Raw genomic sequence first — 16,005 nt, 5'->3', positions numbered from 1 at the left:
AAACTGAATTCACATTTTGGAATAATAATCCTTTTCCATACTTAGTTGATGACATAACAATTAATGCTGTGAATGTTGTTTTGTTGAATTGTTACTCTAAAATCTACTGTTGTAATGTTTTTAATCGGCTAATCCATTAAATAAAAGTCATGATGATGCTCTGACCTTATGTGCCAAGTTCCTACCTAGGTTAATGCATAAATACTGTGTTTACTAAGTTCCATTATATGCTGGATTTTGACATGTTGTTTTCCTGTACAGCAGTGCAGAGTCACACGGCGCTGTACTGACACTGTAATGAGCTACACTGAGCTGCATCAAACAGAACAGGATTTTCATGTTTGTGCCAAAGCTATTATAGGGCATTCATATGGTTTAGACTACTGACACTGTTTAGTTAATGAAGTTATTGTTGGTAGTGTATAGATACTCTGATGAGAAACTCACTCTTGTGTGTCAGTGATGTTACTGCTCAAGGCCTCAGGGCAAGAAGGACAGAGTCATGTTTAGAAGCTCCTCTTTGTAGAGAACAGATTGTTTCTTACTCTAAGAAAGTAGATCAGATTTTGGATGCATCTGTGTCACATGAAACATGATAAAACATGATTACACTGGCTTACAATGGTTGCTTAGACTATGAATGTAGTTCCAGTGTTTTTTTCACATTTATCAGAGAAGGAAACAGCAAATTCCTTTAGGATTGACCCCACCAAGAAGACACACACCAGCTACATTGTGCAATGTGGTGTCATTTGATGTTTGTCATTTGATGCCTGTAGCACACACGAGAAGTAGTTAAGGTGCGGTTGTTATGTTGCAAGACTTTGTTGCGGTTAACAAGGTTTCTTGCCAGTCCTCTGTAGCATATGTATTAACTGTGGGTGGGCTAGAAGTGTGTGTTGTTGTCTGGTACAGTGATGCAATAAACCACTGAAATGTTTCAGGATTGCTCAGGAAAGTTGTGCTTAACATCCAGTCAACAAGCTTCATAAGAAATGGAGAAACAGACCAAAGAGTCAACACTGAAACCTGAGTCAGGTCACGTGAGTCAGCCCCACACTGAACAGTCACAGCATGCACTACTACAATTTATTGGCCTCACCAAGGCTGCCCTTGTGAGTTGGCACCATCCAACTTCCTTTTGTTTCAGTTAAGCTACTTTTCAAACCATACATAATAGTAGTAGAGAATACAGAGGTCAGGGGACAGCATTTATTTTAATTACTATGATTTCACTCTAGAAAACCAGCATTAGTTCATGCCAACTTTCTAAATACAGGAGAACATCATCTGCATAGACAGCAATTTTATGTTAAGATATATATTCCTTAATCTTGTGAAGCCTTTATTTTTGGTTTTTGTCCCATAAAATTTACCATATATGCAGAATATGCATTAGTTTTCAAAGAGATACAATGAAGCACCAAATATTTGCACCAGTAGCAAAGTCATACAATACTGTATGTTCTATGACTAATACTGTATTTGTAGTGGCAAACATTGACCACTAGGCACAAACTGCTAAACAGTATTGTGAGGAAAAAATGGCGTGCTTTTAATGCACTAATGTGGCCACCACTGTCTTATCTAGTGATGCCCTATACCACTTCAAATACCATGTTTCAGTCTGCAACAATGAATGCAAATCAAGTTCATTTTCAATAAACTTTATTTTTGTCCCATTTTCCCCCAAATACGTTACATACAAAAGGTGATCTGAATTCCTTGTGTCAAGACTAACATTTACACAACAATAAATAAAAAAAACATGTATAAATAAAAAATAAATAAACAAGACATTATGTGCCAAAAAATAAAGACTCTTCTGAATTGGCAGATGGCTTTCACAATGTTGGGTTTTTTGAAAACACGTACGTAATACTTGCATTCCAGGTCACAGTTTTTAGGATACAACTCTGGGTTGAGAAAGCAATGTAAACCAATAAGGATTACAGTACAATGGAGTACAATGTTTTCTTTTTTCCATAGTAGATATTACTGGGATATATACTTATGTTACCAGTTGTTCTAAAAGCTTATACCAGGTAGTGAGAGTGTAGTGCTAGTGGATTTACTTTTAAACTTGACTCAAAGTACAAAAGTAAATCCCACCTGTAAAACCCATCTCAAATCTTGTTTGTATCCAGCTTGACATTCACAAAGGGTTGTTATTGCACTAAACAGACATCCCTCAGAAAGGCACTTTTATCCCCACCCCCCTCCCAACCCTCATATTCCAACAGTTTTGTTTACCAGCACGTGTGGCACACACACACATTCACCTACTGTACGTGAATTTAAAACTGAATCACTTTAAAAACCAACAAAGAAAATGCCTTTTGGTATCTCGTTTAAAAACAAATAAAACATAACAAGTGGTAGTAAAAGGTTTTGCTTTCCAGATGAATTTACAAAGAAAAGAAAAAAAAAGTGCAAAATTGTGTTGCTCCCGTAGCCCCTTTAATACACTGTGTACCACGTCAGTGAAGTTTGTTTCTAATAACTAACAAAAATACAAAAGTGATGTTGGAGCAGAAGAGGCAATGACTCTCCAACCTTTAGCATCACTGTCATCAAATAAGGCCAGGAATGTTAATTGTGCATGTGAGGTCAAGATCGTAGTGTGATCCTATAGCTGGCTCATATAATTTGTTTAAAAAAAGAGGGGGAAAAAATGAATGTGTGCACCATAGTCCAAAGAGGCCAGAAACCAGCCGAGGGTAGGAGGGTCTCTCTCTTTCTCTCCCTCTCCCATCAAACCACACTTCTTCCCAAAGCATCTCTGCTGTAAGATCACAGGTCCGCTGCAAGTCAACGGCGTAAATGACCTTGCTGCTAAAATACTGAAAGGATTCCAGCTGCAAGATTATCCATGTTCCGTTGCAAGCAAACATGACAACTTTAGTGTTTAGATACCTTTGAGAAACCATGCCTGGGTTATCGGCTATCAGGGGAAGCTGAAAGCTGCAGGGTTGGGTGGTGGCTTTAAAAAAATCCAGCCAAGAAGCAGTGGTTTAGAGTGAGTGAGGGAAGTTAATTTGGAGTTTTCATTTAGGCATCTGCCTTTGAGGAATCCATCATTTCAGGCCAGGTAGAAGTCTCTTATTTTAGGTATCAATACCTTCCAGGTGGATACCTTGGAGGCATAAGCTGGACAGGCACAAACCTTTGGAGGCAGATGCTGCATTGGGCAACTTCCTGACTGCTTGATGTTCATCAAGGTCAATCTTTTTGATAATCAGCAGCCTAAGCACCAGTCGAGACAAGAATATTGCTCAGAGGAGTTGAGCAGCCTTCACATCAGTCAACTGAACAGGCACCCAGCACTGGCTTGAGAAATGATATCAACCAGTCAGGCTGCCTAAGAAAAGGTGTTAACCATTCAGGTTGCCTCTAGGGCATCTGCCACTTAGGCAGCCTGGGAGGCACTGAGCCGTGCTCTCAGGCATCAGTGTGGTGCTGGAGCAGCTGCACCACATATCGGAGTCGGTGTCGTAGCTCGGGGGTGCAGCCCATCTCATTCAGCATGCTGAGGAGGTAAGTGTATGAGACGCGTTCCCGACTGATGTAGGTGAGTAAGTAGGAGTCATCAGATGACTTGCACAGGATAATCTTGGTGTGATCTGTGTAGAAGTTAACCTGAAAGGATTGAAAACAGAGTGTGAATGTGAGAAAAGGAGAGCCATAATCCAATACAGCCTAAAACCCCAGACCATTTTTTGTGTCAGTTGTATTTCTGTTTACAGTGTTGTGTCTTATAAATGTATCTAGGCCTCTAAATATAGAGTTTATGAGCATTTTCGAACCTGTAGAGTGCCATTGTTGAAGAGCATGACAAGAGCGTGGTCAGTCTTCACCCACTGCAGCAGCAGAGGAGGAGCACTTGAGACCTGTTCCTCACAATGTACATCTCCACCCTGAGGAAGACAGAAAGTATTTTGATCATGTTAGGTCACATTACTTAAAAGTTAGTGATGAAGCTTTTGTCTTTGCATAAACTTTAAATCCTTATTTTCAAAATACACATATATAATCATCATTTAATGTTTGATTAATCAAACAGTCAAATTTGCACATACCTCCATGAGGTTCTCTTCCATGTAGTTGGCCATTAGCTCTACAATTTGTTTCTGGCTGCGGAGCTGCTCAGGTAGAGAGTTGGCAGGGAAACTGAAGTGTTTATTGTTAGTCAAGCAGTAGTGGACTGTCCTGTTTGGAAGGGAAAAAAACAAACAAACAAAAAAAAACACATTTAAAGAATTGAATTGTTTGATGGAGGAAAATAAATTAATAAATAAATCATATTCCCTAAAGAATTCTATTATTGTGATAAAACTTATTAAGGCATGGTTACTTTTATGTAGAAGTATAGTTGGAGCACAGTTCATTTACTTGGCTGAGACTAGTCCTATATATTAGTCAAGTCTTATGTAAATGTTTACACGACATGCTAAGTAAATACTGTAACTCAGAGTACTTACTTGCGTTGGTCACAAAGGCTGAGATGTGTTCCCTCATTGAAGAGCACGCCAATACTTTGGTTGGACAGCTGGTAGCCAAAGCCATATTTGTTTGAGTAGTCGACCCATTTGGTCACCCACAGGAAGGACTGTGGTCTTGACAAACACGGTGGGTTTCTGGTGGCTAGAGAGATAAGGACATAAAATTTTTAGGGATTGTGGAACAATTTCATAGCATATAATAATATCTTAGGCTCCAGCCCCCCTGCGATCCTTAACGGATAAGTAGTACAGATAATGGATGGATAATAATATCGATTCTGACTGAACCCAAAAGTAGTGTTTATATTTCCAAAGTCTATGTCAGCATTTTTACAAAAAAAGACCCTATAATGTTAGGATAGCTATAAGCTTCAAGGTGTTTGGTGCTACATGAGTCAGCAGATATTCAGAGGATTTAAAGAAACGGCTGAGGCAAGGGAAAGATCTGACTGATTAAACTTGAATGATTCTGCGTCATTCTTAATTTAATGCAACAGAAAGTAACAAATGGTTCATGTTATATAAGACTTAAGTGTAGCCGTATTTATTTGCTGTTTTGGTGCTCTGTAGCCTACTCAGCACACATCAGGTCTAACTTGCCAAACATCATTATTAAGCAGTAGGTCAAAAGTACTCTTGTAGTCTTCTGTGTCTCAGTCTGCTTTGCACTCTCCTACCTGCAGGCATGATGGCCAGGCAGCTGTTGAGAACTTTCATGGCCGATTCAGCAACAGCTGCGGGGGTCAGGACATCCTCGCATGCTGGAGAGAAAACAAGCAAAATGTGAAACACTGATTACTTACGTTTTTGTTTGTTTGTTTGTTTGTTTTTAAAGGAAAAAAAATCTATTCAAAAGAAGCGCTGAAACCTACGTTCAGTGCTGCTGGCCATGGTGCCCTTGAAGGAGCGAGAGATTGATTTCCTGGATTCCTCCTCAGCGGGAGTCTGCTCCAGAGGCACAGAGCTGACCAGCTGACCGGTGGGAGAGGGCACCTGAGCAGCAGCAACAAGAGATACGATGAGTCAACACACATTCATAACAAGAAAAATAACCACAGTGATAGTAAGAGCAGAGGACGGAAAAAAAAAAAAAATTTACATGTGAAAAAAAAGGGAACTACAGAATTAAAAATAACTGTGAGCAAGGCCTGCTTATCGTTTGTGGGTCTAAACAAAGACTTCCAGCTTCTGCTACAGCATCAGCTTGTTGGTTTGGTTTTTTTTTTTTTTGAAAGGTTTTAATCTTGAGTATATTACTACCACAGCACTGAGAAAAAAACAACTAGCATCACAGTTTCCTTTTGTATGCTTGCAAGCATGCTTCACCATTGATTTAGTGTTTAATGCCATGTTGCCACAAACCGGATTTTAAATTATCTGCAAAATGATCTGTTTGTTAGCATATCATATCAAGGTACTTTTGACTACTACTTTGTGTAATGAAATATTCACTCCAACGAGCAAACAATCTATTGGCCTCTATAAATACAAACTAGACCAGCCTGATTAGGGACTGGTCTAATTGAGCTTCCTACTGTTCTGGTTGTGGATCAGAATCTTTTAAAAAAAAGAATACATCAAGATATAATCTGTAGGAGTTTTTTGTTTCCTCAGAGCCATACCACAAAACATGGCCTAAATGAGCTTAATAAAAAATAATAAAGCTAAAAAAAGCTTTATCCACTGTTCAAATAATATGCTTGCCTCATATTCAGTCCATCTAAGATGGTCTTCAAAGCTCGTATTAGCAGTCTTATTCTAGAGCAAAAAACACTCCAGCTCTCCTTCATAATTAAAGAGTCACCCTACTCCCATTGCAGTTCCATTTATAAGATGGTTTTACTGGTTAAATTAACATGCTGGCAAGGTTTTAAGCTTGCTTCAAATACTGTATGCAGAGCAGTTATCACAGATAAAGGATGTCCTTCATTTTTCCTTTTGCAGATTTAAGACCAGTTGAGAAGTGCTATGGGACTTGATTACTATATTAGTAGCTTGGACCCCCCCCCCCCCACCAACACCCAAATCAAGATCAACATTTTTTTCTTGCAAAATAGGAAAAAAAGAAATTAAATATGTACCTCATTTGGTCCCACTGTCTTGTAGCTGATCTGGCGGTTGATTGAACATTTAACGATGCCTGACACCAGTTTGGAAATGTCCTTGTCATCTTTATCCTCACATGGAATCTTCTCCACTATAACAACAAGATTTGCACATTGAAGTCACAACAAATACATCTAAGCATTGGATCATTTAAATACCTAAAGTAGTTCTGAGAAAATGCTTGAAGGGAAACAAACAATCTGGTTGTTTAGCTTAAACATTTTCCAAAACGGTTCTCACGAGAGAAAACCGGACGAACAAGATGAGATACTGCACAATAACATCAACAAAAGGGACAAAGATGTAACTAAGCCAATGACTTGCAAAACAAAATGACCTAGCCTTCTACTGTGTCAGTCACTTGGATTGCTGTGCTGCTTACCTTTTGCTTTCTTCTTGCCAAACAAGCTCTTGGCCATTTTAGTGAAGAATTTCTTGGCAGGGCTTGGGGGGTGGAGCTCTGGCACCATCACACAACTGCTGGGGGGAAGCTTATCAGGAGTGAAACCCTAGAGGAGGAAGAGGCAGAGAGCGAGCGGACACAAAAGGTGAGGAAGATGTGAGAGGGAAGTAGAGGGCACACAGCTCATTCTTTGTGAGGTCTATGATGCATCAAGCACTGACGTGATATTCTGTGCTAGTTTCAAGCATAAAATCCCCCCACTGCCTAAACAAAACACCTTCATCTCATTATTATTTCATTTAAACTGACACAATTAGTTATGACATACTTTGGTGAAGAATTCGTGGTTGAGGATTTGATCCAGTGTGAGTCTGTCGCTGGGGTTCTTCTGCAGGATGCCTGAGATGAGTTTCTGTGCGGCGGGGGAAAGCGTGGAGGGCAGGTTGTACCGAACTTCCTTTATGCACTTGTAGGTCTCCTTCAGGTCCAGAGTCTCAAAGGGAGGGCTGCCACACATCAGCGTGTACCTGAACAGGAGAAACCAAGGCAGCCGTTGATCAAATCAAGAGTCAAAATAATGAATCAGACTGAATGCGATCGTACTGGTCCTGTTGTTTACACAAGTGGTTAAAATTAGCAATAAAAAACAAACAAACAAACAAAAACTCACATGACGCATCCGAGAGACCAAACGTCAGACTCTGTGCCATGGCCCTGTCTGTTGAGCACCTCAGGGGCCAAATAATTGGGAGTCCCACAAATTGTTCTGAAAAAAAAAAATTGGATAGGTTTAATGCCTCAAGCTATACAGTTCATTTTCTGTTCTGTAGATGCAGCATGCAGACAAGGAAGTGGTGGTTAAAGCTATTTTTTTCTGTCACAGTCATTCTTCTGGTATTCCACAGGAAGGTGTCAAACAGGTACTGAAACTGTGATCTAAGCGCTACATTCAACTGCCACTTGGAAACCAGTTTTAGTTAGGTACTTACTGAGGGGGAAAGTTGTGGGAGGAAGAATGTGCTTTGTAACTGACGTAATGGTTTTAGATCAAATGTGCGTTATACAAGCCTAGAAAATGGAGACTAATGTTTAAGATATAGATACCCCTCAAAAAGTGATGTGTGTGGCTTTTAACTTTAAAAATCAAAGAAGAAATTGGTATATAGAGCCATTTTTAAATCTGATTTTTAGCCAACTATTTTAGATTTAAAAAAAAAAAAAAAAAAAAAAAAAAATCATACTTTTTCCTCTGTTCGACTGTCTCTAGCTTGGCAGCGAGTCCGAAGTCTCCCAGCCGCAGTTCCATGTTCTCGTTGACAAAGAAGTTGCCTGAAAGAGAAAGACATTTGCCCAGTCAGCATCATTCCACAGATAACAACATGTGCCTGCCCCCCAGAAAAGTCACAGCAGATTCCTGGGATGCCTGCGTGCATTTTTTTTCCATTATATGATCACATACCTAGTTTGAGATCTCTGTGCAGGATTCCTCTGCTGTGGAGGTACTTGAGGCCGGATATGATCTGTCTGAGGTAATATCGCACTTCTGGCTCCGTGAGTGTGTGTCTGGCCTTCCAAATGTGTGCTAGGGACTGCAGAGACAAAGCAATGAGTGCACTGTCAAACCCTGCATCCGTCACCGAGACTGTACAATGCTGCTGCATGCACAAACAAACAGCCACAGTAGCATAGAAATGAGGTGCTGTTGTAAATCAGGTGGGTGCCTGGGACTCTACGTCAATAGTGATTTGGCTGTTACATATGAGTACTCAGTATAAGAAGAGAAATGATTATATTGTTTTGTTTCCACTGCACCACTGTCGAGCAATACAGGGGAAAGCTGTGTACGTGCAAGCAGGACACATGCAAACAGTGCTGACTGTTCTAGAGATTTCTCAAGTCTCACCTTCCGACTGCAGAGTTCAAGGAATATATAGATGTTTTCTTGGTCTTCGAAGTGATGAGAGAATTTCACCACATGCTTGTGTGACAGGGTTTTGTGTAGCTCGATCTCGTTCGTGATCTGTGGAAATTCAACAATCGATTCCATCGTGTGAGTATATTTCAAATCAAACACAACCCAGACATTTTGGAGTCCAGTCATGGATCATAGTCTTTGATAAAAACAAACAAGCGAGTGTGATGGCGTACCTTGTCCCTCTGGTGTGGTTTGGACACCCTGCTCTGTGGAATCACCTTCACAGCATACATTTTGTTGGTGGAGAGGTCTGTCATCTCGTAGCATCGAGCAAAGCCACCCTTGAGGAGGGGAGAGACATGCATTATGATCAGTTAGAGCAGCAGGTTGAAAACCTGCAATGGCCATAAATAATCTGCCTCAATGGCAAGTCTTTGATCCATGGATCAATATCTTACACAGCAATTAAAATGATTCAGCTGTGATTTAACCAATTCTGACATGGAGGCAAAGGATCAGGTGAGGTAATATGCAAGGATTCATCTATTCAAATGAATCATTTCATAATCAAAAAGGTAATCCGCATCTTTTGTTGCTTTGGATGTTCTGATGTGCTTCTAAAAAAAAAAAAAAAAAAAAAAAAAAAAAAAAAAAAAAAAATCACACCATGTTTACTGCTGTTTATTGCTGCATCTTTCCTAATGCAATCAAGAGTATATAGGCTTGAGGACATGAGGGATGAGGCAGACCGGGCTGCTGCTGCATTCATTAACCGTGAAATTGACGGAGACGTTTCCAGCTCTGCGGCAGGCAGCAGAGAGAGAGAGAGAGAGAGAGAGAGAGAGAGAGAGAGAGAGAGAGAGAGAGAGAGAGAGAGAGAGAGAGAGGGGACTTGGCTGGCTGCCCGACGCAGCGTATCGATGACGAGCAACATGTTGATACAGTCGCTCCATTCATACACAGCACATACTGTGTCAAAAATCATTACAGGGACGACACTGTGTGTGTGTGTGAGAGAGAGAGAGAGAGAGAAAGTGGGAGGGACAATAGCATAGTCAGACAGACTGGTTTTCGGTTTAAGAGTCGTCTAAGACGCAATTTAAATGCAAAGATTCGTCTGGGTAATAACTCTTAGGGTTTTTATAAGGTGTTGCCAATCATGTGTGCGCTCGGGAGCCGGGCACACCTTGCGCCTGATTCATTCAGCAATGACGCGCACAGCAGGGGCAAGATTGGTCACATCCACCACGAGGTCATTTCGCCTATTCCTGCATCAGTAACACACCTGGAAAAATAGCTGATAATGAAGTTTAAATCATCGACAGCCTCCGTATCAACCCGAAACAGCGATTCATTAAGACGAACTCTAGATCCGTCACAGATAAAAGAAAAAAAAAACACGTCTGAAGAAAAAAAAAGATTCCGGTGGTGAAGCGAGAGACAATCACATGTAAAAAAAAAATCAAAGAAATCTTCGTACCTTTCCCAAAAGCTTCCCTTTACTGTAAGATCTTCCCGTCTTGGAGTCTGTCACCACCTGGGCCAGCTCTGGTTTGGTTTGTTCAGGTTTATTCCTGCTGGTTTTCACCGGGGCAGAGGACTGTTGGGGTCCACGCTCCGGAACGGACTTAAATAAATCCGCATTCATGGCGTGGCACGAAATACGCTGCGCCGCGCTGAAACAACCGGTATCCATCGAGCACAGTGGTAGAAAATGATCAGTTCGTGCGTGCGTGTATGTGTATCCCTTTCGCTTATTTCGTCTCACTAGTCGGTCTGGTGCGTAGCGATGCGTCCGCTCCTTCCAACTGTATCCATCTGGCGTGTCTCTGGGCTCGGCTCTCTCCGGCTATATAAGGCAGGCGACGTCACGGAGCAGGGGGGCGGGATGCAGGTGGCGCACTGGCGGAGAAAGTCCAGACGATTTGCTCAGACAGAATCTCAATCAAAACAGTATCTGGGATGTAAGAAGAAAAATATGAATGAAGAGGCTCGTTAAAGAAAAAAAAGAAAAGAAAAGAATTGGTCTATTACTCACGTTAACGTAGCTCGTGTCGCGGTGCTGCTGGGAGGCCAATGACACGCTGTGACCCGGGCGGGGGGGGGGGGTTCCACTGTCTGTCATCTTTAATCTACAAACCTACAGTTTATTCCAAGGGTCAAAGGGAGTCCTGTGGGAGGGTGAAGGCTGGGGACACTCTCTTAAATCCGAGCTCTTAACTTTTGCTCTGTCATTATTTAAGGGATTATATTAAGAAATGCAAGAGTGCCAGTGAATGTCTCAGCCAGCCTAAATTATTCTGCCTTTATTATTATCATTTTGACTTCTGCTCTGATGGTTGGCCCCATGTACTATCCATGAAACCAGTCCTCATATAAATACCTGGACTCTTACAATAGATTTGAGGACACATGTTGTGTTTTTACATTAGATTAATGCAGCAGTAATCAGTGTTGCCCTCCAGTTTTGCACATTTTATATGCATCTCTGGTAAAATACAATGTATCCATACTGTATGATACAAATGAGAGCTAATGTAGAAATAACAACATATTCAAAGTAGTCATGCAGCCATAGTAACATGGAAATATTAGTATGACTCCTATCTTTGTGTCCAAAACAGTTACATGATTTAAAAATTATTCTGGGCCTACAGATCATAAGGATATTGCAGCGAGTCTCAGTCGCAAAACTGAAGGTGTAAAAATGTGTTTGTTATTCTGCTAAACTCTTCAGAAGCCCTACAAAATAAAAGCTCAAATTTCTACAATAGAAAAAAAAAACCCCTAGGTTGTTTCTCCTGTGAGTGAACCCAGAGAAACGCATGTGAACTACTGATCCCAGCTGCCACCTGGTGGACAAAAACTAGAAAGCCCATGCCCTGCAGTACTTCGATTGTATAAACTCCCTTTATTTAATTGTGTGGTGACTGTTTATAAAAGCAAGACAGTTCGTTAACCATTGAAAGCTTTTCTGCATCACAAACAGTCATCTAGGTGCTTTAGTTTAGGTAATAGGTTTTTTTTTTAAGGGTAAAGCTCAATCTCAGGTAAACCAGTCTCAGAATAAAAAACTATCTTTTCGCCTCTGTAAGGGCAAATCTTAAATATGACAACACAAAATTCAAACACTTAGTGAAAACATGTGGTGTGGCCTAATAAATGGAATAAAGACAAAGAGGACTCAGTTCAAAAGTTATATTTGTTTCAACTGCATGAACAACCTGAGGGCAGACAACAATACATGTAAGACCATAAGAAAAGCCAAAGTAAAACATTATTAATAATTATTATTCTTCATAATTAAAATGTCTTTTTTTCACATTATTCACAAATATTGGAGGGAAACTCACAATGTGAGCAGCTAAACCGTCAGTAGAAATGATAGTAGAAAGCTGTCCATCACTGTGAAGCTATCTCATCTGATCTATTTAAGGAATGACAAAAAATATCAAAGGCAGATGTAAAGACTAAAACAGTCTGAAGAGCCCTCTGGTTGTCTTCACTGAAGGAATATGAGCGTGACTTTGGCAAATGTCAGACACTTGAAAACATTTTAAATATCAGTTCAGTTTAGCTGCACTGAATTCTGCACAGGATCAAGTTAACACGTGATTTTACGGAACATAAACAGTTTTCAATGACCAACATCTGGTGCAAACCATGTCCTACTGACGGATATTTATCGTGAAAAAACAACTGCATTGTGGTCCTTTAATCCTTTAAAACTAACTATACCAAAAAAAATCATGGTCAGTACGATTTCTTGCTGTGTTGTTTAGGTTGCTGGTGAACAGCACCATTATGTTTACATGATTTATTGACAGCTTTATGCATTATGATCAATGACTAACAGAACATCAGCAGCCTGGTTTTCAAAGCAGGGCCAAAATGAGGCCATCCAGGGCTTAAACATTACTCCTGCCACCTTATTTATGAGCAGTGTATCTCAATTTGATCAATTCTAGATTTTGTGGGAATGTAATTCATATTAGGATTTTGTTTTAACCCGTAATATTTAATATTCAAGTCATGTCCACCGCAGCCCTGGAAGATCTCACTTGGTCTTGCTGTGGAAAAGCACTGAGTGCAGTTTACAAGTCCATCATGTCTTCTCCTCGTATCTTCTTCTCTTGGGACTCTGACCAAGCTTTGTTAATGGTTCTCTTCATCTCATCATCTCCCTCTGCGTAGATCTTCTTCAGCATGCTCATCAGGCCCTCGCTGGGGTCTGCGTTCTCATCCATGTTGGGTTTACTGTTGAGAGGCAATAGGGACAAACTATAAGGATGTGTACATGTCTGAACTGTTTGGAGCATTAGGTTTGTGTATTCCCTGCCTCATACACAGTGACACCTGGCACACAGATCTGGTACTGCACTTTAACGTGCTTCACAAGGTGTGCTGTGATTGACTTGACAGATGTGGATGTAAAAATTAGCATTGTTTCAAATAGTTAGATAATTATGGTTGAAATTTAGTTGTCATATAACTTCTCCTGTCAGTGAGTCTTTAGCTGCTGCTGATGCATTTCCACATATGCTGTGCAATACAAGTTATGAACTTACTCATTTGAGCAACTTTGCTAAAACTAAAATTCATATTTTTTTGAACTTACTCTTTCTCTTTAGACTGCTTTTCCACCTTTGTTAGGCACTCCCACTTCTTTGTTGCCTGCTTCTTGCACATGACCAGGACCACGTCTGTTTTTATCTGTTGCAGGGAAGAAAAGTGGTTACAGGTCTTTCAGAAAGACAAAGACACCCAAATATTTTGTTCAGGAATTGGCAGATCAAAACCAAGAGTAATATGCAAAGTGAACAGTGAGACTGCATTCAACAGCTGGCAAGAAATGTGACAACAGGGAGGTCATCTTGATTTAATCTGGCCAACATCTTAGCCATTAGCCATGTAATGTTATGATTTAAAATGCCTTAATTAGTTAGAACCACTTAACACCTTCTTATCTTTGTCTATAAGCAGACTGATTAGCAAGTGCAAGACTCACTGCCTCAGTTTGTCTTTGCCAACAACCAATGACTTATGTCACCCTCTGTCAAAAAATACAAACTATCCCTTTAAACACATGCATCGGCTGTATTCACCTTTTTGTAGCTGTCCTTCTCATCGATTGGATTTAACAGATTAAGAACTGTCATCTGGTGGTTTTTCCCGTCTAGATCTTTTACCAGAACAGAAAATGACCTGCAACAGAGAGAAAAAACAAATGCAATTGTATGGTTGACAACAAGTGAGGAATAATAAACACTGTGTGTATACATATATATCATACGTGCTGATTATCACCTTACCTTTCTGTAAAGCTGACCTCCACATTTTCTGATGGAATTTTGTGCACATCCTTCAGTGTAAGGTAAATTTTGACAAATTTCTCTGACTGGTCCCAAGCTGCATAGGAGACACAAGAGGGTGAACAACTTCAAAATTCTTTTGTAGTTCTTACACACACACCTTCACTGTTACACTTTCTCACAAATGACTGAACAATGGCACCATACCATAGTTGGTGATCTTGACTGTGTACGCTGCTTTAGAGGCCGCAGATGGGTCAGCTTGTCTCTTGGCCTGTTGTTCCTTCTGTTGACGTTTGACTGCGAGCTCCTTCTCCACCTTCTTCTGCTCCTGTTTTAGCAGCTCGTGCACTCTCTTCCTCTCTGACTTTTCCAAGAGTGATCCCAGCTCCTGCAAGTCTGCCTCCAACTGGTTGATCTGCATTAGAGAGAGTAAAAGACCAGTGAGAAATACTCATCCTTGAATTGGACAGCTTATAGACAACAACTCATTTTACTTCGGTACACATTCCAGCGCTAAAATTTCTTCTCCATTATTTGATCAGCAGAAAAGATAAGTCCCTCACACATCATATCTCAAGTTTAAGTAAGTAGATACTGCACAAAGTGTTGCTCTGATGACAATTAAATTAAATACATTTTTATTGTAGTTTTGAGGGAAAACAGTTTGGAAGACATAGTGCCAAAGTCAAAATTAAGGACATTTGACCCTGAATCATGTGCTACATCTCATTTTTCTAGAAGCCAATAATCTTAAGTTGCACAATAGAGAACGTCTGTAATCATTTGTTCACTGTACTGTCTAAAATAATCATTTTAAAATGAACTACATTTTTTTTAAATCATTGTCTTTGTTTTGCTTGGTGTCTTAACCAATGTAAACCAGCCCTGTCCACCTCATGAAGGACAAGTGTCTGGCGCCATTCACATTACCACCTATAAGAATGAGTAGTGTATAAATATGCTATATTTTTTAGACTAGACTTATCTTTAGTTTTAGGCACACGTCGATTACCCTGTTACTACACATGAGGAGAGCTCAGGCAGTTGGTATTCATAAGATGCCACAAACTACCCTCTGTGCTTTGTTACCCAATATACTCTCTAAAACTCTGTAAAATTTAAGCCAAAAATTATGTTGAATCTCTTCATCTTTATATCGATGCCACGATGACAAAATTTATCTCTTGCGTTAGCTAACAATAGCTGTGTTAGCATTACGTTGCTGGAATGTTCTAGTCAACTTCAGTCAAAACTAGCTTAGTGCTAGCTAGCTAGCTAGCTGCTGACAAACACCGCCAAACACGACTAGGCACCCAAATCATCCCTGGCAATTCCGCGTTCAAGTTTTGTTAAAATGTACGATAGATTAAATGACAGATGTCACTTTGCCTGTTAACAGTGGCTTGCTAAGTGACTGAGTTAAATATCGTTAGCTAACGTAGCATTGTTCAAGTGGACTCATTCAGCCACAGGTTATATACATATATATATATATATATATATATATATATATATATGTATATTTTAAAACTTAGTGTTGCTCTGTCGAAGCCGAATGAAAACATGCTGTTTACCTGTTCGGTAAGATCCATTTAGTTTTTGTTTTATTCTCGATAATGTGAGCTTGGCTCAGAAAAGTGCTTATACTCTCTTCGCTGCTCTGAGTCTGCAGCACGTCCTCCTGCTTCTTCTTCTTCTTCTTTTTGATTATTGGTTGTCTGTAAGTGTTCTACCGCCACCTGCTGGACCCAAGTGTTGACATGA

The 16,005-nt window shown here is 40.1% G+C and overlaps 2 protein-coding genes and 1 long non-coding RNA gene across 4 annotated transcripts in view; 1 reads left to right on the top strand and 2 right to left on the bottom strand.

The window, feature by feature from the left end:
- The window catches only part of LOC108883492 (uncharacterized), a 63,680-nt gene extending 58,209 nt beyond the window's left edge, over positions 1 to 5,471 (top strand). The window contains exon 4 of one of the 2 annotated variants that reach the window (XR_001960935.2): positions 5,338 to 5,471. This is a non-coding gene — a long non-coding RNA (uncharacterized LOC108883492). The remainder of the gene's footprint in view (positions 1 to 5,337) is intronic. The other variant, XR_007813031.1, reaches the window with a different exon arrangement.
- plk3 (polo-like kinase 3 (Drosophila)) lies at positions 1,652 to 10,768 on the bottom strand. Its single transcript, XM_018676690.2, has 15 exons — positions 10,407 to 10,768; positions 9,160 to 9,267; positions 8,915 to 9,031; positions 8,471 to 8,600; positions 8,253 to 8,340; positions 7,682 to 7,777; positions 7,340 to 7,538; positions 6,991 to 7,117; positions 6,584 to 6,699; positions 5,375 to 5,495; positions 5,180 to 5,263; positions 4,482 to 4,644; positions 4,080 to 4,209; positions 3,807 to 3,917; positions 1,652 to 3,639 (listed from the first exon to the last, which is right to left on the bottom strand). The coding sequence occupies exons 1-15, from the start codon at positions 10,620 to 10,622 to the stop codon at positions 3,442 to 3,444; spliced, it is 2,004 nt and encodes a 667-aa protein (XP_018532206.1). The 5' UTR covers positions 10,623 to 10,768; the 3' UTR covers positions 1,652 to 3,441.
- Positions 10,769 to 12,110: 1,342 nt separating this feature from the next.
- On the bottom strand, positions 12,111 to 15,966 carry cacybp (calcyclin binding protein). The gene is made up of 6 exons (XM_018676693.2): positions 15,816 to 15,966; positions 14,446 to 14,656; positions 14,239 to 14,335; positions 14,032 to 14,131; positions 13,545 to 13,639; positions 12,111 to 13,183 (listed from the first exon to the last, which is right to left on the bottom strand). The coding sequence occupies exons 1-6, from the start codon at positions 15,831 to 15,833 to the stop codon at positions 13,021 to 13,023; spliced, it is 684 nt and encodes a 227-aa protein (XP_018532209.1). The 5' UTR covers positions 15,834 to 15,966; the 3' UTR covers positions 12,111 to 13,020.
- Between the last annotated feature and the right edge of the window lie 39 nt (positions 15,967 to 16,005).

Source organism: Lates calcarifer, linkage group LG4, assembly GCF_001640805.2.
Source record: "Lates calcarifer isolate ASB-BC8 linkage group LG4, TLL_Latcal_v3, whole genome shotgun sequence".
NCBI classification, from domain to species: domain Eukaryota; kingdom Metazoa; phylum Chordata; class Actinopteri; family Centropomidae; genus Lates; species Lates calcarifer.
The sequence above is the reverse complement of the archived record's forward strand: the minus strand, read 5'-3'. Positions and strand labels throughout refer to the sequence as shown.